At 41.3% G+C, this 22489-nt stretch overlaps 1 protein-coding gene across 2 annotated transcripts in view; it reads left to right on the top strand.

Moving 5' to 3' along the window:
* MCC (MCC regulator of WNT signaling pathway) overlaps positions 1-21435 on the top strand; it is a 222491-nt gene extending 201056 nt beyond the window's left edge. For both annotated transcript variants that reach the window (XM_059833295.1, XM_059833296.1), the window contains 4 exons: positions 5692-5898; positions 6859-6956; positions 18143-18265; positions 19339-21435. In XM_059833295.1, coding sequence (XP_059689278.1) covers positions 5692-5898; positions 6859-6956; positions 18143-18265; positions 19339-19519 — 609 coding nt within the window. In that variant the 3' untranslated portion in view covers positions 19520-21435. The remainder of the gene's footprint in view (positions 1-5691; positions 5899-6858; positions 6957-18142; positions 18266-19338) is intronic.
* Positions 21436-22489: the final 1054 nt, after the last annotated feature.

The following is a 22489-nucleotide window of genomic DNA, read 5'->3' as shown; positions in this document are numbered from 1 at the left end:
GTGCATTAGCAGTGACGAGCTATGTGTGTTTTGATTAGGCGAGGACTTCATCCGTGGCTCTAAACTTGGAATACTCTCCTTGGCAAACCAGATGCTCTCTCTAAGAGATACGGCAGCTGAGTTGCTTGAGGGTGACCAAAGCATGATGCAGCACTGCCAGAGACAGTTCATTACTTTACTTACAAGCTTGCAAGTGTACATCTTGAATATTTGTGAACTGAAGCAGAACAAATTCACCTCCTTTTAATACAGCCGTGGGAGGAGGAATGGTTTGTCAGAAGCTATCATCCCTGATGCTCTCCAACAGTCAGTCACAAGTCCAGAGCTGTTCTAGGCACCGTGTTGCAATCTGTGGCTCAGTTCAGAGCCCGAGCAGAGTGTGGTGTGTAATGACTTGCAGTAACAGAGGTTTTGGAGAAAAACCAGACCTGAGGGACCAGAGTTATATGTCCAGTTCCAAAGATGTGATCTAGAAAAACTGACCTTTATTGGTCAGGTATAGAGCTTATATAATTTTAAATCTGGCTTCTGTATTGACTTTGAGAGAGGTGAACTAAAACACAGGAACACATAAAAGACAATACAAGCATGTGTCTGCATTTAGAAATTGTCTGGTTTTGGTTCCGTTTAAATAAGCCTAATTTCTGCGTGTTAGCAAGTCCTATTTTAGTCAACTAATGCCAGATATGTCAGATGATGGTATCATGTGGGACAGCAAATCCTAATAGCTTTGTAAGCTTGTAAAGCTATAGATTTTTGTTCAGGTGTGCTACTGCTGGCTAACTGGCAGCTTAGAAGTTGTAGTTACGTTCTTAGTGGTGCTACTTTTCCATGATGACAAATATAATTTTGCAATAACGCATTCAATATTTGCAGTTCAGAAAAAAAGATTGCCAGCTACCAGTCAGAAGATTTAAAGTTATGTTGTTTGACTATATTGTGGCCATATATTCCCCATAATTAAAGCATGCAAGATGTACTGGAAGACATTTGTAGATAATTAGATGTATATTTCAGATATCACACTTCCTTCTCCTCTTTTGTGTCCAGATCTTCCCTGAAATCTCTTCTACAACATTCTTACCTCTATATTTAAATTGATTGGTAAAGGCAAACTGCAGAGCTATCCCTTGTGATTAGTGCCTTTGCATTCCCTGACCTAGCAGGAACACCAGCAGTTGCATATCATAATTTCTGGCACAGTTTTCAGTGCTGGTAATCCTTTTGTTTGCTGAACGATCATTTAACTTGTTTTTGACATGTATCCACTCATAACTTTTGGCTGGACCTAGCACATTGGGTTTTCACTGCAGGAATTGTCCCTAGAAGAAGAAGAAGAAATCTTTCTTCTTGGTTGGTTTGTGGGCAGTGCATACTGGAATAGAACACATTTTACATAGGTGGCTGAAGTCACCTTCAGTCCTTTCTGGTACAGAGAAACTGGCAGTACTGTTATTCATTATAATTTGTTCTACTTTGCTGGAATTCACAGCTGCAGGAAATCCCTAGGTTTCTGAAAGGGATATGCTGAAAACTCAAGTTTGTCAAAGCTTCGAATGGATTTGTTGGTAAGCGTTCTCCTGCTACAGAAATTGAAAACTCCTGCCTTTCTTCTATGCATAAAGCATTACAAAAGGCACAGCTACACTCCGCATGCTTTGGTCCCAAGAGAATGTGCTACCTTATTAACAGAGGACATCATTATGTAGCAGCTCTTAATTTGTTCCCTCCCTTCCACATTCTTAGCAAGGATGATACGGCTTGACTGAGCTACTCAAGGATTTCCTTCATTGCTGGGTCTTACAACCTACTGCTGTCTTCCTGAAACTTGTATCTGTGTTGGAATCTCTGCTGCGTATTTTGGCACCTTTCATTTATGACTCCTAGTAAAAACTGATCACCGCATCAGTCATATTGCTTCTTGCATCTATGTGTTATGCTGATAATATTCTGAAAATGCCTTTACACCATTAGTTCTTCATTATTGATGAAAATGATCCATAAAAAGATGTTTTAAGGATGGTTTCTCTGTTGCCCTGTTGTGTTTTTTTTTTTACTGAACCAGAGCGTAAGATGTAGTGGTCTGCCAGTACTTCCGTAAAATCCAATTCTTTGCTTCAAGCAATAATTAACCATGTTTCCAAATATATTCTCGTCTGTGGTTTGTCATCATTCAGTGGTCTTGCTTTGAGGTCAGTTGTTGTCATGCCCCAGTTAGCAAGGAGATTACTTCTGATGGGTGTAAATAATTCTTGGTTTACAGCCTTTCTGCATTTCAAAGGACTTAATCTAGATAAGAAGTCTCAGCTTTCTACACTGCTAGTTTTTCTTCTTTTGTGTACAGGTGGTATTGCTCATAATGTGCTTTGAGACTACAGTCTCTGCGGAAGATGTTAAGAATCCCGCTGTCCACCTTTGTTACAGCATTTCATGCTTTTACAGATGTATATAGTAAAATACAGTTAACTAGAGCATGGCATTTATCTGCTCTGATAATTGTTTTACTTCTGAAGGCTAGTATATTCCGCCTTGTGTACTGTGATCCCCCAGGAGTCCCTTTTTATGACTTTTAGACCTTTTTGCCACATAAGAGACCTTGCTGTTTTATTCTTCTGACGTGACCACATCCAACACAAATTTTAATTTTCAGGATGCTGTGGTGTTTCTGATTACATTGAGTCAGGACTGTTTAATTTTCCTTCAAGTTTTCACCCAAATTCAGAATTACAGTATGACTGCAAGTACAAAATACTCCTCAATATTCAATTAATTGGTCATGAAATTACTGCTAGATTTGGTGCTTGAAGCTTCTGAATTTGCATGGGTTGTATAAGTCTTCTGCAATCAACTGGAGGAGTGACCACTTGCTCCCTCCTTCTTCAGGGTTTCATTTTGTAAATGCCACTTGTGCTTTAGGGCCACACTCTGAAGAAGCAGGTATGTTAAAGTGCAAAATGTTTCACCAGCATCCTGTAATTAAGAAAAAAGGGGATAGTAAATATACAAAGATGATGTTGTCATTGAAATGAAATTTAGATGCTATCTTTAGAAAATATATTTTCATAGAAAAAATTACTGCATATGTAAAGACTAACTAACTCTTTAAGTAAACCTGAGCTACTTACATTTTCCCACATGAAATGTTCCTGTTGCCACCCTGCCTCACAGATTGTACGTGTCCATACCAGAATCCACAACTGTAGTTTTAATTTTTAACTTTAACCTTTCCGTTCCTTACTGTTCCTTCCCTGGGAGCCTCTGTAAGACACTGGCTGACAGTTCTTCCACTTTCCCCCCCGCTTTGTCTTTGCTTCTCTACTTCAAAGTCACATTGTCTTGACATGAGAAAAATAACATATGGGGGGTGCTTTTGGAGTCCATGATATGTCTTCTGGGACAGGATGCAAACTTGTGAATTCATGTATGATGATCTAAGCTTACTGTCTTCATAAACAAAGGAGCTTATCATTGATCCTCAAATTTATTTTGAGGTAGGATATGTAGTACAAACAAACATCCAGTCTTTAAGTTAAAACTTCTAAGTGATGGGAAGAATCAGTTCCACAGATGCATTGCTGCAGTGGTTAAATTCACCTTTTAGGAAATAAATGTCTCTTATTTCTAGGCTGAATTTGCCTAACTTCAGCTTCCAGCCTGGGAAGATCTTGTCGTTACCCTCCCACATAGATACCCCTCTGTCAAGAGTATTTTCTATTCACATAAGTGCCAAAATACTCTGCTCAAATTACTTCTCAGCCCTCACTAAGCAGGCTAAGTAGATTAATGGCTTCAGAAATCGAGACTTAAGAAGCTAAATGCATACACCTGAGTATACCAGACAATCCAGTTCAACTCCTGTAACTAAATTTCCCCATCTTTATTTGTCAGTATTATTTACATTTTTACTGTAAGGAAATTAATGGTAAGTTTTCCTAACAGCTAAATTTCTGTAAACCACATTGAATGAAACTGGTTGTGCTTCTAGCCTTCATTTCACAAACAAGTAGATGAATAAATGAATGGTTTTAGAGCTCATACAAACCTTTCCAAGCCTGAGGGATTTTAGGATATGGATTTTATTTTTTTATGGTTGGTGATTCTGAATAAGCCAATGATTACCTGTGATTACTGTGATTACACTGGTTGCAACTGTGCTACACCTGTGTGCACTGCTTACGCTTAATCCAGACAACAAATTTTTGGTAGGAACATAGATTCTCTTCTACAGAAGAAATTAGTCTAAATATGGCCCAAGATCTGTGTTTGTATAATATTTGTTAATAATGGGTATAATACAAAGAGCAATATTTTTGAGGGATAAGGTAAGATACCTCTGATATTTTTGTGACTAGAATATGGTTTTTTTGTTAAAAAAAAAAAAAAATTTAAAATACTGATTAGTTCCTAGGCTGGCCACACAACAAGAAACTTCTGTCTTTCAGAGATGTTTACACAGTGAACAACCAGACTTGTTGTGTAATACAGAAAATGGCTGCATGAACTCGGTGTTCACCCATGAGGTGACCTAGGGCATGACAAGCTCAACAGTGAGAACATGATTCTGGGTTGGTTTTTTTTTTGTTTTAGCGGTCTTCTGTTTGTTTGATGGTGTTTTTTTAACACATACTGTAAGTTATGTTTTAGGACTATCTCTTTAAATGTTTTGTGGATACTGGGTTTTCCTGGGTTCAGAAAATAACTAGATATTTCGTGGAAGAAACTTGCCTGAACTGTTGTTGAACACAAAGAGCTTTCTGGTTCAGGATACCCATCAGCTGCTTTTCATGGGAGGCTGTGAGCAAGTGCTGAAAGAAGGGTCACTGCACTCGTGCCTTGTTACTACACTTCTGCCCAGCCACTGTCAGAGCAGATGTTAAAGCAGAGGTCTGTCCCCAAATAGCAGTTCTCACGTTACAATAGTTGACAGCCCTGTCATAAATATCAGAGTGGCAGAAGAATTACATACAAGAACTAGTTCTCAGAATTGAGATTCTTTCCATGAAGTACCAGTGTCCATCTTCTGTGGATCATGTTCATGGAAGAATATACGGAAGTGCAGTTTTGTTGTGTATAGTTGGGATTCTGGCCATCTAGAGGAGAGAAATTAAAAATGGACATCCGATGGTGCCATACCCAGTCGTCCTTTTTGACTAACTCATTCTACCACAGAGGCTGGTATATGAGGCAGGAATATGTGATTGTGTTTGCTGTTGTAGTCCCTCAAACCTATTCCACTGCATTGAGATCAACCGACTCTAATTCTTATGTATCAATAAGAAACTGGAATCTGGCATTTGTGGAGCTGTTTGACAAGAAAGTCAGACACTCCTGTTTTTAGGGCAATGCTCTCTGAAGGGCAAGGTAGAACCAAAGAAATTTCAACAGCTGTGGCAACATTCTCAGATCCCTGATACTTTAGTTTCAGCACCACATTAGCTGCTCTGTTGCCTCTGAGCTTATTTCTGAGGCTGATAAAGGAATGGCAGAGCTCATGATACTCACTTAGTCTCAAGGTGTGCTGGTCTTTTGACAGATATACTATGTGACTATAAAAACCCTTCTGGATGCTGATAGTGTTCTTCATGGGAAGAACACTCAAGTAATAGGAGTGGATGAAAACCTTGTTTAACCTCGTCTTCCTTTAGGTATGTAGTCCCATGAAGCAGGATGCTGATAATATTTCTTCAACAGGAGGAGATGGCAGAGCTCAAGGCACAGCTTTACCTGCTAGAGAAGGAGAAGAAGGCATTGGAATTGAAACTGAGCACTCGAGAGGCCCAGGAGCAGGCCTACCTTGTCCATATTGAGCACTTGAAGTCTGAAGTGGAAGAGCAAAAAGAGCAGAGAATGAGGTCTCTCAGCTCAACCAGCAGCGGAAGCAAAGACAAACTGGGCAAGGTCAGGAGTCAAACAATTTCCAAAATCGGTGTAAACACGGTTTATGGTACCCCTCCCCTCCCTATCGCAGTCTTTAGCATGTTAATCATTCTCCTCTTTTGCCTATATGTATGTCTTTTCTCTATTCTCCAGTTGTTAGGTGGTTCTTTCTGTGCTGTGACTTATGAGGACTTTGCTGAATTACGGTTAATCCTGGGCTAAAGTAATTTTGGGGAGGAGTACAACAAAGCCATTTTTGCCAAACATAACAAGCTACTGTGGTTGAACATGTTGTGTCTTGCCTGTTGCCAGTCACTGGAAACTAAGCAAAACACCATCCTCCCTCTACTCCAAACACAAAATATGAAAAAATAGAGCTCATTTCTGTGAAGCAGTTAGAGCATTGTAATGACAGTCTTTTTTCCCAAGTCAGTTTGTAATGATTTGAGAATAAAGACTTTTCCCCCGTTAAAATAATGCAAAATAAACAGATTTCTGCATTTACATTAATAATTTGCATGAAGAAATAGTGATAACCTAGAAGAATTTTAATCCTGTTACTTTAGTGCTGTGTCCCCAGAAAACCTGAGTAATATGTTTAAAAACAAAATCCAGAGCTAGTGTGTAACTGTGTGTGTCTTACTTGTTTCCAGCAAAGCATCATCTGAATTGTTTGATCCAGTGCTGCTTTGTTTCAGGTGTGGTGTCAAAAGTAATATAAGGCACCGGCAGTTATGCACACTATAGCAGAATTCTGCAAATCAGTGAGCTGTGGTGGTTTAGGAAACATTTAGAAGGATTTGTGAAGTGTTAATCCTTTAGTCCATTTCTTGGTATGTTGGTACACCGCCATGATGTTGTGACATTGTGATGTTTATTTCACCTCCATTTTAAAAGTAGCTGTGAACTAAGATGTTTTCATAGTTTTCCCATTAAGATGGTAAGTAACTTCAAATCAGATGGCCTTTCCTCATTTCTCAGGAGTGCAGTGATGGCACCACAACACCGTTAACACTAGCTGAGCTGAGACCATACAACGAGAGTGAACTGACTGCTGAACTGACAAACGCGCTCAGGCGGTAAGCAGCTTCCTTCATCAGAGACATGACTTGTTCTGTAGGTCCAGGGCGAGGTTTCGTTCTGAGCCTTCGCTCTTACCCTCAAGTGGTTTTAAAAGCGATCAGAGATTTTTCCTGTGAGAAGGAAAAGAATCTAAGTTATTCCAGCTTTTCCCTCTCTTGCTGTTGTTCTCCAGCCGATGAAAGTCCTCACATGGTGCTCAGCTCCATTCTCCTTCAGGTTCTCTAAAATTCAGGTTAACTGTATAACTAAGAAACCCTCAAAATGTCAGGAATGTCCATATTCAGGCAAGAATATGAGACACAAAACAGTGACATGACTTGCTTAAGGGCATGCAGAAAACCTTTATTGAAGGCATGATTTGAAGTGTGATCTTTGGTTAAGAAGGTTGGTTGCAGATTAGAGCTTGGGTGGGAGTTACAGGAGTGGGAATTGCAGTGATTTTGATGACTCAGATGCTGCATTTGCCTCCTGAGTGTGTAAGTAGAGCCACAGTTCAATTATGAATGACATTGTTGTGTGAAGCATTAGCTTTCCAACGAAAGAGAAAATTGATGTCTTGACAAACTGCTTTTATCAACAGCCAGGTTTTAAGCCAAAGCTTTCAGTACAGTTATACATTAACTAGATACTTGTTTGTGCAGCAGTTTTTACTGCAACAGCTATGTGGTAAACTTCATGACAAAGATATTCACTGTTTCAATAGTTGTTTCAGTACTTGTTCCACCTTTTCTAAGACATGGCTATCTAATACCTAATCTGGTTATAATATTTAGAACCTGTCCAAAATACTACTAAGAATTTTGGCTGGGAAGAGTGTATTTTGCTTTTCTGGTGTTCGCACCCTCTTTAATGGTGAAATGTCCTCTCAGGCAGCTGTGGCGTTTCATTCCTGAAGTGCTTTTTTCATAGGTGCAACTTGTAGTGTGCCTAGGGACACTTAAGGCTGAAAGGCATTATGTAAAAATGTAAGGTCGTCACGACTGCAGAATCAATACATCTCATACCATTTGCTTGATAGTCTGGCAGTTGCTGAGTATTTAGTTTGCTTGATGCAGGAAACAAAATTCTGTGGTTAAAATAATCAAAACTGTCATTTGTGTGTGGGCGGATAAAATCCATCAAGAAAGTCATTTGCATAAACATTGCATTAGAGCCATTTTCCTCCCCCATACCCGCCACACTCCAGTCCTGGTGTGAGCAGCTCCACTGGCATTTTCTGTCTTCACTCAAGCTGCAGCTTTTTCCTGTTCTTGTTACTTGCTCCTGGATTTTGAGAAGATGCCAGTGACCTTAGCAGAGGCATGAGTCTAGTCATGAAATGTGGTTTGCTGACAACACAGAGAAAAAACTTTGCTTTATCTACTATGCCTTAAGTTGATTAGCATGGATTTCCAGCCAGAGGCTTAGCAAGTACAGTTTGTCAGGCAGAAATGGGGGAGAAAAATAATCTGATTAGACTGTACATAAATTTTGGGAGTGAAGACTCTCTGTGTAATGGAAATACAGCTGTACTAAATGTGATTGCTACTGCCAGTGGGGCTCAAGCACAGTTCCCGCGAGCTGTGTGGACTGGGTATTTTTCTCCCTAATCAGTGTGCCAGCCAAATCAGGCTGAATGCTTAGTCTCATGAAAGTCAGTAGAAGGTCTGTCTGGCACATGGAGAAAGCTTACTGCAACCTGTTTAGCCACAGCAGTTCCTAACTGCCATCCTCGATAAATGGAGCTTCAAATATCACAATGAAATTCATACCATCGTGGACACACAAAAGAGTTTTAAAAATAATCCAAGTGCATTTTCCTCTCTGCAAGTGCTACAACAATGCAGAATGATCTGAAGTGACTGTGAAATCTTCAGGGACAAAGTGGATTTAACTGTTTGCACTTAGTGTGTGCCGATCCCTCAATGCTCTTCCCGCTTGCAAGGAAAAACAAGTTCTGGCACTGTGTGTGAACCAGGAGAGATCCTGGTGGCTCCCCCTAGCACCCTCCTCACCAAAGAAGTAGGACCAGAATTTAAAATAAAAAATATTTTGCCCAGTATCTGTGTTTGCTGAGGGGCAGGAGGGAGATGTGAAACAAGTGAATATCGCACACTGAATCTGTCGTCTAGAGGCGATATTGAAATGCCAATGTTGAGGAGTATTTTAGTGCTGGTTGCAATTAGTGTACACATCCAGCAATTGGACCTATCTGTTGTTACTCTGGGCAGTAGACACTGGTGCAGGTGACAGCAGCTGCAAGGATAGGGGCAAAAAGCCATTTGCTTTTGAGCCTTTCTGTTTGTCAAAGAATGTGATACCAATCAGCAACCCTGCTTGCTGCCCCCTCCCCATCTTGTCTTCACAGAGACAAAAGCCCTGGCAGCTCCCCCCTCTGCTGCTTTCCCATTCTGTCCTTCTGTTGCTGCAGAACGGTCAGGTTCTTCTGAGTTAATTGAAATAGACTGAAACCCAAATAAAACAGCAGGACACAGTTACGGTTTGGATTTTGGTGTGGTTTGGAAGCATTTATTTGTTCATAGTCTGCAAATGGCTTTGCAGCAGAACAGTCTCATCCACAGAGGTAGCCTGTTTTCTCTCTGCAGATGTGGATTTGCTCGTCAATCTGGAATCCAGCAGTGTGTTGTGAAGCTCCCTGAGTTGTCATTGGTAGTGCCCATCAGCAAAAATTCAAGGCAGGACCAATTCTTCGTTTATTGTTTCATAACCTGTTTGTTCTAGTAGGACTCAGGGTTTCCTGTAGCAGTGTTCAGCATTAAACCCCATCTTACGGGCTTTCCATAGAAATCACTTGTCTTTTCCATGACTGCTATGCTAACTAGTAGAAATGTAAATTATCTGCAAGTTCCATGTTGTAAAAGTTACATCTAGGTTACCAAATTTCTGGTTCTGCAGGCTAAGGCCACTAATTTAGAGACACATCCTGTTCCAGCCAAGCATAAATACTTTCTGCCAGTCTTTAGCAGTTTTGTTTTCCCCACTCTCCTTTCTTGATGGAATGATGGAATGTTTCAATGGACATGCAGCCTCTTGAGTTTTTTCTTGAGTTTGACACATCCATAAACAAGCTTGTTGGCAGGAAATACTTTATTCTTGGGAGGGCAAAAATGTACTCCCAGCAGCCTCATGGCCTGGCACTGACACCTCGATGACTGTGCCGGAGGCCAGTTTTATGAGAGAGGGATCTGGCTGAATACCCCAAAATCAGGCACATTACACAGTTTCTGAGGAAGACCTTAGAATAACATCTTCCTTGCTGGTGTGTTCTGCTCTGCTGTGGCAGGCGACAGGAGCGCTGTAGATGACTTCTAGGAGTTTATAACTTAGTAGGCACATACTAGGTTATAAAAGCATTCGAGGTGGCAGGAAGGAGGCAGTAAGAATTCGAGGTAGGAAATGCTCTTGCTTTAGCAGAGTGATAATAATGGTGGTACAGCTAATCTTTTATTTTTTCTGCTAAGTTCTTTCATTCTGTGAAAAATGGCCAAGCTGGCAAGACTGCAACTTCCTCTTTTCCCCAGGCCTTACTAGAAATGTTTGATTGTTGAGGTCCTCCTGCAGTCTCTCCTTGCATTTCCAGTTGCTGATAGCTTTTCTGTCTGCATAGGGTTGTATTTTCTGTATTTATTTAGAGATTCTGTATTTATTTAGAGAATCCTTTATAAGCATTAAAATATTTGGGCAGGAAGGATCTGACAATACTAGGTAAGGGCCATGGCTGACAAAACACTTGGTAACTAGGCTGACTATTCAGACCTCAGCTGGGTCATCAGATGGCACAAAATTATGATTTCTGATGGCTGTGCGTGAATTGTGTCAGCCTAGATGTGTTCCAGTATCTCCTCTCAAAAGGGTGACTTTCCATCTGGCAACGCAACAAAGAAGCTGTATATTTACCATGTCTGATGACTTCTGAACTGAGAGATAATCTAGTAAGTGATGCTACTACTTGGGAAGTCGCCATGGAGAGGAAAAAGGGTGGTAATCTGTAGGACTGGCAAATAGTTCTTTTAACAAAAAGTACATTTTGCACAGAGCTATGGCCCTGCCTCTCTGGAAGTGGAAACAGCAGGTATTTCAAGTAGGATATAGAAAATTCATCCTATTGAAATAGCTTCCATGTGTCTATTGAGACACAGTAATGTTCTTTGCAGTCTTAGGTCCTTACACCTGTCTGAAGACCGCAACCCTGTGTTGTGCCAAACTTCTTGTTTTGAGAGAGCAACCGTTTCAACAGAAGGCTGTGCTAAGGCATGGCAGTGACTATTTCCTGACACAAGGTCAACGAGAGATAAATCAAGCCACCTTCCTTTATTTTAAACTTCATGTAACGACATCTTAGCTTGGCGTGTTTTCAAGGGCCACGCAGTATCCAGGAGTAGGTAGAAGCATCTCTGAAATTCAGGCCTGTCTTGACCATCAGTAAGGCTAAGTCTTGGAAATGAAAAGAGAAGCACCTAAAACACATCATAATCTGATGATTCAGATTTAAAATGGCTCTTAAGAATTGAATCAGTAAAATTTCGGTTTGGCCAAAGTACAGGATGAACGTACAGTGGGTAACAGTGGGAAGAGGGAGGTGGGGGTTGGTATTCAGGAGCTACTGATGAGTTTTTCCAGTGCATCTGTCAGCTGCTTTTTGTTAGTTACATTTGCTTACTTCTGTTCTCTCATTATCGCGCCTGTTAAATGGGGAGATATGCAACTCTGAGACAGTTGAAAGCCAGAGGCTGGCATGGATTGCAGTCATTGCAAATATCAGGGATCTCTGTCTTTTTTATGACTATGCAGTCTCCTGCTGTGGTTTCCCTTGGCTGCCTCAGGGGTTTAGGAGGCATGGCCTGTCTCTGGAAATCCCCCCCAGAGAGCCCCACTGGGAGAAACCTTTTCACAAGAAGAGAAATGACTCATGGTGATATAAGGGACAGATTCCTCAGAAGCGCCTCGGGTAGCTATGTTTTCTACATGCATCACAAATAACCGTCATTTTTCTTTTTCTCTATTTTTGACATGGAATAAGTAATTCTCCTTGCCACTGCGTGGTTATCTGAACTGCTGAGCTGCTGTGCACTTGGATATAATCCTCACAGGGAGCTCCAAATAGCTCCAGGTCTGGAGAGCTTCCAGGCTGGGCTAGCAAAGCTGGGTGGGAGGTTTGAGCAGCGAGTGCGGCGGGCACGCTGCTGCCTCCCTCCAGGCCTCTTCTCCCTTTCCACTGCCAGTCTGTTGTTTCCAGGACCACACCTGGCCTGTCTCCCCACTGCCGGTGGCGTAACACATGCCTGTGGTACCATCTGGTTTTTTTGAGACCTGCTCTAAGCATCTGACAGTCAGCAAAAAAGCCATGCAGTATCTAGAGTAGAGTTTTTAAAGCACTCTCTGTCTTCTCGGTGGTCAGAAGAGGCACGGGTAGTAGGCAGCGTGGGTATTCTCAAGCCCACTGATGCCTGAGGAGGTGAGACAGGAGGATGTGACATTTGAAGAGGGTGATTTTAAGACTCTTGGCATTTGCGTAGTGTTGTTTTGTTGCCTCTTTTAAAAAGTTCTGTTATATATTAGTTGCTTTCCTTAGCAGGCCAACCCAGACCAATGACGCAGGCATGCATTCGAACTGGCTTGGGGATTCTGCATGCCAGGCTGACCTAGGCTATTAGTTTAAACTGCTGATGAAAAGAGAATTTATCTGCATTCCTTGTAAATGTCCGGCTGTTATCTTCTGAGAGAAGAGGAGTCAAATGCCTGGAAAAAACAATCCTGTGTCACCCTGTTCAGCTGGACCTGGAAAAGGCAGAGAGGGGAGTGAGGGAACATGCCAGGCTTAAAGCAAGAGGAGGCTATTAGGAAAGGGAATAGGAGCGAAGTGTGGGACAGAAGGTGTGTGCCTCCCCTTCAAAGCGAGGACCACGCAGAAAGCTAGGGGCCTTGCAGAGGCCCTTCTCCTCCCTCCCCTCCCCAAACCCCACATGCCGGGGGGCTGGCCAGCCTGCATGGGTACCTACAGTACCCAAACCTCCGGCCTCTGTCCCCCTGGGCTGGCTGCCCAGCTGCTGTGCCGGGGCTTTGTGGGCGCGAAGCTCAGGGGCAGATGCTGAGCTGAAGCTAATGGTGCCACTCTGAGAGGGGAGCCAGAATTTGAAGGGGTCTGCTTGTAGCAGGCAGTGCTCCCTGGTGGGTGAAAGGATGTTCCTAGGGATGGCAAGATGTAGGATAATCATCCCCCAAAGGCCGCTGACTCCTCTGCCCGGCTGTGAGAAACTTTCTTACCTCCTGATTTGGAGAGAGCTCATTACTCCTTTTTTTATCCAGATTTGGCAAGAGCTGTGGGTGCTCTCGACCCCGGGGCAGAGGGGCAATAGCTTGTGCTTTCACAAGAGGGGGGAGTTAACTGGGTACACTCCAAGCCAGGGGCAGAAAAATCAACTTTCTGCGTGCCAGGGAAGAGCAGCTTCCTGTTTGCAGCACTGGGGAATTCTTAATGAAATGAGCAAGGGCAGGAAAATCCGCCTGGGAAGACTTCTGGCATATGAAACCTGAACAAGTCTGGAAAAGCCCAGACAGGAGGGAAAATATAAGGTGCGCAAGACCTTACTTACATTATTCTGGGCCAAACATGGTGTCATTGTGTGCAGGCCAAATTGACAGAAACTGCAGAAATGTGCCCGATGTTAACATAGTTTCCTTTACGGCTCTGGCAGAATTCCCCGCTCTGCAGCGGTAGCCTTGAAACCGGAGAAAACATGAGGCCCTGTCCGCTTGCCTTCCTATTCAAACCATCCTGTAAGTCTGAAACAAAAAGCCCTTGAAAACCACTTAGCCACTGCCCTCTGAGTGTTTTGATTGTGAAAATACAAAAGTCTTTCTTACCAGCATATTAGACATTTCACTGAAAATAGCGTTTTTAGCGGATGTTTGACTAAGCTGTAGGTCTCCCAATACACTTACTCTGAGCCATTCCTTGTAAAGGGAGCAGTAAGGGATTTCGCCAGCTGACTCCTTGAGAGCCCCGCAGCAGAGAGCCCTTGTACTGGAAGTGAGCCCTGCCCTCACATCATAAGCTTCTTCCATCTTTTGGGAATACATGCTCATTTTCTCTGTGCGGATGAGATGCTGCCACAGCTGTGTCTTCCACAGCTCCAGCAACAGTATCCACCGGGAAGAGGAACTGTTGGGAGCAGAAGCTGTGCTGATTTCTGCGGTCCAATTGACTTGTGACTTGGGAGCTCACAGAAATTGTGTTCTCCTAAAAATACTTTCTTCTCCTTCCCTCTTCCCATCAAAATACAGACATAAATGCATTCTCAGGATCCATACTGGTCCGTATTACAGCCCCGGAGAACAACAGCAGTGTGAGTTTGGCGTGTAAGCTTCCGTGCAAGTTTGCTCTTCAGACTCTGGAATACTGGCAGCAGAAGGCCGTGCTGCAGCCATATGGTGATCACTGTTGGGAGGATGTTCGTAGGGTTGTCGCATCAAATGCAGTTCCATCCCTAGTTCGCAGCTTTGACACATTTTCATCCTGGAAGAATGCTGCATATGACTAGGACTATTGTTTTAAAATATTCTGTCTTACTAAGCCTGTAGTGGCTAATTCTCCATGTTCTGCTGATTTATAATAGCAATCAGGAAAGTGAAGTGATGCTAGAAATCCCGTAAAGACAGCTAATCCTGTAACGCATTGAAGGAACACAAATAGCACCTCAGGATTCATTATCACACCTGTTCACTGCCCAACTAAGCAATCAGTTTTGGAGAGACAATTCTTTCTGTCCAAACTGAGGTAATTAGTGATAGAAATGGAGAGAAGTGGGAAGAGTTAGCATTATGAGGCGTGGCATCTTTACGAAGAGAGAGAGAGCGTTTGCTGGCCAGCCAGTAAGGCACAGCTCTGAGGTCTCTCATCTGCTACTAAAATAGAAGGTGCAGCACTCCGGGGAAAATCTTACAAGTTTTTTGCATGTGATAGTCATTAACCAAGTGTATATGCATCTCCATTTCCCAGGTTAAAACAAGGTATTTACTGTGCCTTTACTGTTGCTACTATGTCTGTCTACTTGGGTGTTACTTGTTCTACGAAACGCGTCTTGAAGTGAAGTGAAGGTATTTAGAGAGGCATGTTTTAAATCGGGAACAGTAAGTGTAAAAGTAGATCCCTATGTGTTGTTTTTGTAAGATTCATCAAGAAAAGCCAAAAGAACTGTGTGGCTCTCATCAGCTCAGGGAAGAGTATAAGTATATATAAGAGTATAAGAGTGTGTGTGTATATATATATAAAAAATATATTTTTTTATATGTATATGTAAAAGAGCATACTCATATATATATAAGAGTATAAGAGTACTGGTATAAATGTAAATTTGAGGCATCTATAGATCTGAAGGATTACCCACTGTTACTTATTTAGCTAGATGGTTCAGAACTAGCATGTGAAAGTTTTTTGACTAGCCTGTAGAGGCCGAGGGTGCTTACCACTCTGCTGGCTCTGTATCTTTGGCAAGCAGGAAGACAAGGATGTTACAGGCCAAACGTAAAGAAGTACCTCTTGATGTTTAGCTGAGTTTGGACTGAACATGACTAGTTAAAAGGTGTGAGTGCAAAACCAGACAAAAGATGATGTAATAGTGTTATCAGGTAACAGTCACCGTACCAACCAAACTACCATGCGTGACAAGTTCCTCCAAGTCTCTCCACTGTGTTTCTTTTCCACGCAGCTTTTGTTACAGCAGGTATGTTAAGTAAGGACTTCAGCTGCAGTAAACTGCGGTTCTACAGGGTTCTTTCCCAAGGGACTGTGCGCAGTGTTTCCACAGCTATGCCTTTTCTTGCACGCAATGTTAAATCAACCTCATGTGATAATTAGTTTTCTCTCCCCATCCAGATACTGCAAATGTTTATTCCATTGGACTTGCTGTTCACGGTATGTCACAGTGCTGGGCACGGTGCTACTGAGCTTTCCCCAGAGCCTCTGGCTGTGGTGTCCTTTAAGGCAGACAAGCACCAAGTTTATCCTACTCTGTTCTGTCATATCAGTAGTGCCACACACACATTAGATAACGGGTCTGCCCTCTGCCAGGTCTGATCTTTTCTTATTTATCTTCTATTGCAAGTAAAAATGGGGATTTTTTTTTTTTTGTTCCTGTTTTCTTTGCAGAATACAGATTTTGGACATAGACTGTGCTGAGTCTTTCTGACTGCTAAGATAGGATATAAAAAATAAAATTTCTATTTGGGGTGGATGGCAGTGAGCTTTTAATTGCTAGGGGAAAAGGTTGCATAATTTGAAAACTGAGAGTATGTTACTTCAACGAAAGGACGCGTAAAGAATACTGATGATTCTTCATCAACAAGGCCCCTCTTATGTCCTTTTTAATTTGGCCAGTAAACCAGCGTCTGCAGTGTGTTGGGATAAACTGCTAACTTGGAAAATTTCCCCGTCTGACTTTGTGAAAGCCCTTCTGTTGCTGAAGCCAGGCACAGTGAAACATGCCACATGTGCTGTCCTTGTCTCTGGTTATAAAATGCTGCCGTTGACAGGCCAGCCTCGGAACTGCAGGCTGCTCAGCTGGGTTTCAAGGAGCATCCCTGTGGTCTGTGCAGAGCTGGGGAAGCTTTCACAAACTAGGGTATTCATTCTCATGGAGCTCAGTGGGCTTATGTGTGAGCTAGTGGTAGTCTTGTTATCGAGATGAAATCCAATTTACTCACTTACCAGCACTGCAACATAAACAGGAGGGAAAGGCAAATCACTGCAAAGCAGCTCTAGGCAGCAAAGCACTGACAAATGTCTCCATACATACAAAGTTCCCAAGTGTAATGTTCGACAGTGCAAAATCTAACTTTGTCCCAGTTTAGCCCAGCTCCATCTCATTCTTATCCCCCTTCTTTTTGTTTTCAAATCTGATGTTTTTCTGTCTGGGCTGTCTATGCTATGAGGATGGGTCACAGAGAAAAGCTTCCGAGTCTCCACATCACCACCCTTGCACGGGAGGTGGGACAGTCCCATGTCTGTGTAGGAGCAGGCTGTGGGCAGCCCTTGGCTCTGCAGCAGGGAGCTCCCTGGGAAGAAGCACCTGCCTCATGCCACATGCTCGCCTGTGCTGGGAAGTGCTTTTTAAAGCCAGCTTAAACCCCAAGCTGTAATGCTTACTCCTCCCCAGAACTTCTGCCTTTTCCACTTTTTCTTTCCCTCGTAGAGGTGTTTGTAACATAAAAGTATTATAAGGTACCTTACTTCCATTTTGGTACGCTTCATGTAACTACTTTCTGGTTCATAACTGGTAAGTAATGGTAACTATATTGGCATTTTAAACCTCGTTACTGTGGCTTATTTTAAAAAGAGAGAGTACCTCATAGAAGAAAACGCCTGTGTTCTCTCCTTTTCTGTATTTCTGCTTCCCACTGCCACACGGACTGGACTTGCTAGCTCCTAAAAAAACCTAGTGATCTGCTGTAATACAGACTATACTACAAATTACTGAAGTAAATTTGAGGCAGTAACTGAAATCAATGGAATTGTTCTGAGGACAGGTTGCCCAGAGAGGTTGTAGATGCCCCATCCCTGGAAACATTCAAGGTCAGGTTGGATGCGGCTCTGAGCAACCCGGTCTAGTTGAAGATGTCCCTATCCATGGCAGGACAGTTGGACTAGATGACCTTTAAAGGTCCCTTCTGACCCAAACTGTTCTATGATTCTATAGTAATTTCTAAGTAAAAAGAAATTTGTTCAGTAAATTATCTTCAATAGCAATCCTGGTATGCTATTTTTAATTAAAATTCCTGTATGATTACCATGATGTTTGATTTCCCGTGGTAGTTTTCTTTGCTATCTATATCTCATTCAAGACACAGTAGGTGGCATGTGCCAGGTATTCTTAAATTTTTATTTCTGTATCTTTGTGATTATTTCTTAGTGTGATTTGATACATATGAGACCATGATCCACCAGAAAAGTTTGTTTTCTCTTTTGTCTGCTGCATCTCTGATCCTATATTCTAAAATGGTGAATGTTCTAAAAATCAGTATGTGGAAAGTTTAATGTAAGAATTACCTCCTGTATTATCCAAGTAGTAGTAAGGAAAATATTTTCAGCCTGTCAACCCAGCACAAGACAACCATTCATGCACTTGCAAGCTGAAGTGTTTTCTGTTGAGAAAGCAGTTTTCTCCCTCCTTTTCTCCTGATCCAGGGAGAAGAAACTGAAAGCTAGAGTGCAAGAGTTAGTGAGTGCTTTGGAGAGACTCACGAAGAGCAGTGAAATCAGACATCAGCAGTCTGCGGAATTTGTTAATGACCTTAAAAGGGCAAACAGGTAAAGGATCTACCAGCAGATGGATGCACCATTGATTTTTTTTTTTTTTTTTTTTCCTGCTGTGTTCTGGTAATGTACTGTAATCCTCCCCTACCTTAATGAGCAGTTTCTGGATCCTTGTGTTCATATGAGTTGACTCTTTTAAGGTTATAGTTAAGACATGGGAGGTATAAACCTCCCATGTAGGACACTGAAAACGACATAGCTAAAAGAACAGAGTGGGGGAAATAGGTTAATCTTAACAGAGTTGCTAGTGAATGCATTATTATTAAAACAAATAAAAACCTCCATTTAGTCAGATTTATGAATCTGTTATTTTGTTTTTAAACAAAATGCTTCCTTTTTTTTGGCTCCGGCCTCTTTATTAATAAACTGGCTTCGATAACAACTTAAATTTTGTTGCTCACTCAGTACATTTTACTGGCAGAGTGTTTGGATGGGCTGAGAATATGGTGGACTGTAGCTGCCCTTCCTGCAAGGAACCTATCACTCACAATGTAGTTTTCATTAATAAAGTATACTTGAAAGCCTTTGTGGTGAGGAGCAGTACCCATCTCAAGCTTTCCCACTGGGTCAAGGTGGAAGCACAGAAGATAATTAGCAGCTGACAAATTAGCACAAGATGCCATTCTCTGAATATAACTTTTTTTTAAAATTAAAAAGGCAAAATCAATACTGGATTTTGTAAGCAGATTCTGGCTGTGCAGTGTTATTGTAATTCATTACATGTTTAATGTTGTGGTATCCTGATTCATAAACAGTGTTTTGCAAGGTCATCAGCAACCTCTAGCTGGCTCTTTGACCCATGTTTAAAAATGTTTTCAGTAACCAGCTTACTGGTAAAGGTGTGTACTTGCCTGAGAAAAGACAGAGATATTAGCATTGATCTGGGTTTGGATCAATAAGGTTTGGATCTAATGCGTTTTAAAGCACCTAGTACCTTTTAGGAAGACGATCAGTACCCAAACTTTGGAGTTCCCTGAAGGTGGGGTTTGGGGGTGGATTTTTGTAGCACTTACTTGCTATGACCAAGCCTTTTTGAATGACCTTGTATTGCCTTGTATTTCTAACAGCAATTTGGTAGCAGCTTATGAAAAAGCAAAGAAAAAGCATCAAAACAAGCTGAAGAAACTGGAATCACAAATGATGGCCATGGTGGAGAGACATGAAACACAAGTGAGGATGCTCAAACAAAGAATAGCTTTACTAGAAGAAGAGAACTCTAGACCACACACCAATGAAACTTCACTTTAAATGCATCTCTTTCAAAGATGCTTAGTGCCATTACAAATTTATTTCTTTTGGAGGCTGACTTTCAGTTAGCTTCAAACGCTAAAAGCTCTGACTGTCAATGCTGACACACTTAAGCACCTTCTCTGGGATCCCAGAGAGGTGTCATGGGGATAATGTAAGTGTTAACCTTAAGGACTGTTTCATAATGTAAAATGGCAGTGCCTGAATTATCATGTTATAATTATGTACATTGTCTGTGTCATTATGTCTATATTCTTACAGCTTCTCTTCCATTTTATGTATGTCCCATGGGTGACAGTGTCACACAGCAAAATAATTCATGTTAAGAGGTTTTAATTTGGGCAGTTTGGAGATAATTTGAGAGTTTTCCCAATCCCTGCGCTCCCTCTGCACACAACTGCGTATTGTACCCTCAAAACTTGCTGCTGTGCTTAAATCAACTAAACAGGCAGCTGCAGAGTGGGGAGCTGATAGGCTGGCTTGCTTTTTTTGCACCGTACTTGTAGTACTGTTGCTCACAGTGCCGATCAGGTAGGAAAACTCCTGTTGATTTGGGAAAAAAAAACCAAGAAACCCTAGCTGCATTTCTGAAAACTATGATAATGGTGTGTTTCAGACAGTTTGTAAGAGGACTAACAGCTTTGAGTTTCACAATGCCAGATAGATAGTCTGTGCCAAGGTTGGGTAAGAAGTTATAGGAGACCTCCTGGTATTTATATTGCATGGTGTTTGCAATTACTTTGTGAAACAGTTGGTTTTTCTTGTTAATACATTATAGCCAAGGTTTTCTGTAAGAAGCTGGGCCATTTTTTGTCACGTGTATAGTGCTTATTACAGCTTTCTGTGATCAAAAGGTAGAATGTCGTCTTTTTATACTTGTTTTGACCAAAAAAGGTACTTACTAGGAATGTACCTGTTTAATATTGAATTCATAGGCACAAAACTAAATGTGTAGGTGTATGGATATACAGCCACAAACAGAATGTGAATGGTGAAGTCTTCATACAGCTTCTTAGGTTAGTTAGTTTTTGTTACTGCTAACATTCTCTTCTTTTGTTTAAGTCACATCATGTTACTGTATTGTCAAACTGACTGATTGAAAATGTTGGCCTATTATTGCAATGAACATTAAGCAAAGCATGGTGATCAGGTTGATGTCTCCAGGGAGCAAAATACAGGACTCTGCCATAGCACCTGTTTCATTCAGAACTTGCTTCTCTTTTGACTGTGTAAAACAGCTTCCATGTTTGTTTTAACATGCCAAACTAGACCCCATTAACTTCGTTAGCCTGTTACTGTGTTAGACCTCTACTTTGTATTTTTCAGGCTCTGTTTTCAAGTGAAACAGATTTCAGGAGTTGTCTATCCTTTTTATTTTGTATGTGGAGTTGCACCTCAAGTTTTATTAGTGTTTTTAGAATTATGAAAACTTCTCTCATTTATTCTTCCAACTTCTAGTACTAAGGCAGTATTTTTAGAGGACTTGAACCATTTTTGTCTACTCCTGGGTTAGGCCAGGCAGACAAAAAAATTGTGGGAATTTGTTTTCAGAATATGGCATTATTGTTAAGTCTTGGTTACATCTGAAACTGTAGCAGCTGGTGTTCATGACATCTCTTACTATTGTAGCTGCTGTTTTCTTCTTTTCTTAGGGTAGTGATTCCTACTTCTCTAGAGTCTGATACATCAGCTACAAAGCCAACATCATATGTGATTGATTGCAATAGCAAATTAAAACAGTGCTGATTTCAAAATTAAGTTGTAGATAGTGATGCCTTGGAATTGGTTTTGATCAGTCCTCTTTCTCAAGATAATTGCACTTCATAATGCAAATGGAAGTTTTTGCAAACCAGTCTGCTGAGGGAGCAGGCACATTGATTTCTTACTGTCTTTACGGTTTTGCAAAGTATCTATCTATCTATGGTGTTCCCTTTTTTTGGCCAACAAGTTTCTCACCAACAGGAATGTGGGGTTTTGCCATAAGCTTCACTGGTAGCTGATCACACTTGTTTCTGAAGAAATACAAAGAAAATTATCCACTGTGTACTGTGGCAAAAATGCAATTACAGTTTTGTCTTCTTGCATCTGAAACACCCATGTAACTTGAGGTCATCTCAAACTGACCTCTCAAATGTGAAATACCTTTCACTTAAGGTGACTAGAAACCACTGCTGCACTCTATTTCCTCTTAGGCTCTATTTTTTCTATTTCTTGGTAGCTAGAGAAGCTATTAAACATAATACAGTGAAGCTTAAAGCATTTGAATTGAAAACTGTCTTTAAAGGAAAGATACAAATTATGAAATCATAAAATGCACCTGGGTTTAAAGGCATAAAAAGCTGCAGGTCCCTCAGTGCCTTTTTCAGGCCTAATGATTTGCTGATTCTGCATAAACTGAACATAGTTTTACTACATTTACTGCATATCTTCCCTGCTAACTGTGCTCTAAAAGTGTTTTAGAATAAATTATAAACCATCAGTAAATGTAAGGCACTCCCCCTTTCTTCCCATAGGGCTTATAGATGAAAAAGCAAGACTGGTATCACACAGCCTCAGCAGTAGCTCTAAGTTTGCCAGACCACCATTAATTTTGCCTAAGCAAGCAGCTACTGCTTCAGCTGTTGGCATACTGGAAAAGGCCATTAGGGAAGTGGTTAAAGTTTTACTCTTATTGTGGAAACTGACTAATGTTAACAGTTAGCTGCAGTTCCAGCATACCTGTTAAAATGGCACCAACCCTGAGAATAAATGCCAAAAAACTAATTCCTCCTTTTATGCAACTGTTTGAAATACTAGCACACCAGCCTATAGCTGAGCGTGCAAATCACATTCAGTCACCGCAACCTAACTCACTTAACACTTGTTGCAGAAATAATGCATTTGCAAAGCAAGAAAAATAGGTGGTTCTTGCCAACAGAACCTAAGTTGTTCACTCATTAATTAATCTTAGGGTGTTTTTTTTATTTTCTA

The sequence above is a fragment of the Gavia stellata genome, chromosome Z, assembly GCF_030936135.1.
Source record: "Gavia stellata isolate bGavSte3 chromosome Z, bGavSte3.hap2, whole genome shotgun sequence".
NCBI lineage: Eukaryota > Metazoa > Chordata > Aves > Gaviiformes > Gaviidae > Gavia > Gavia stellata.
This window is presented reverse-complemented; position numbering and strand designations above follow the sequence as displayed.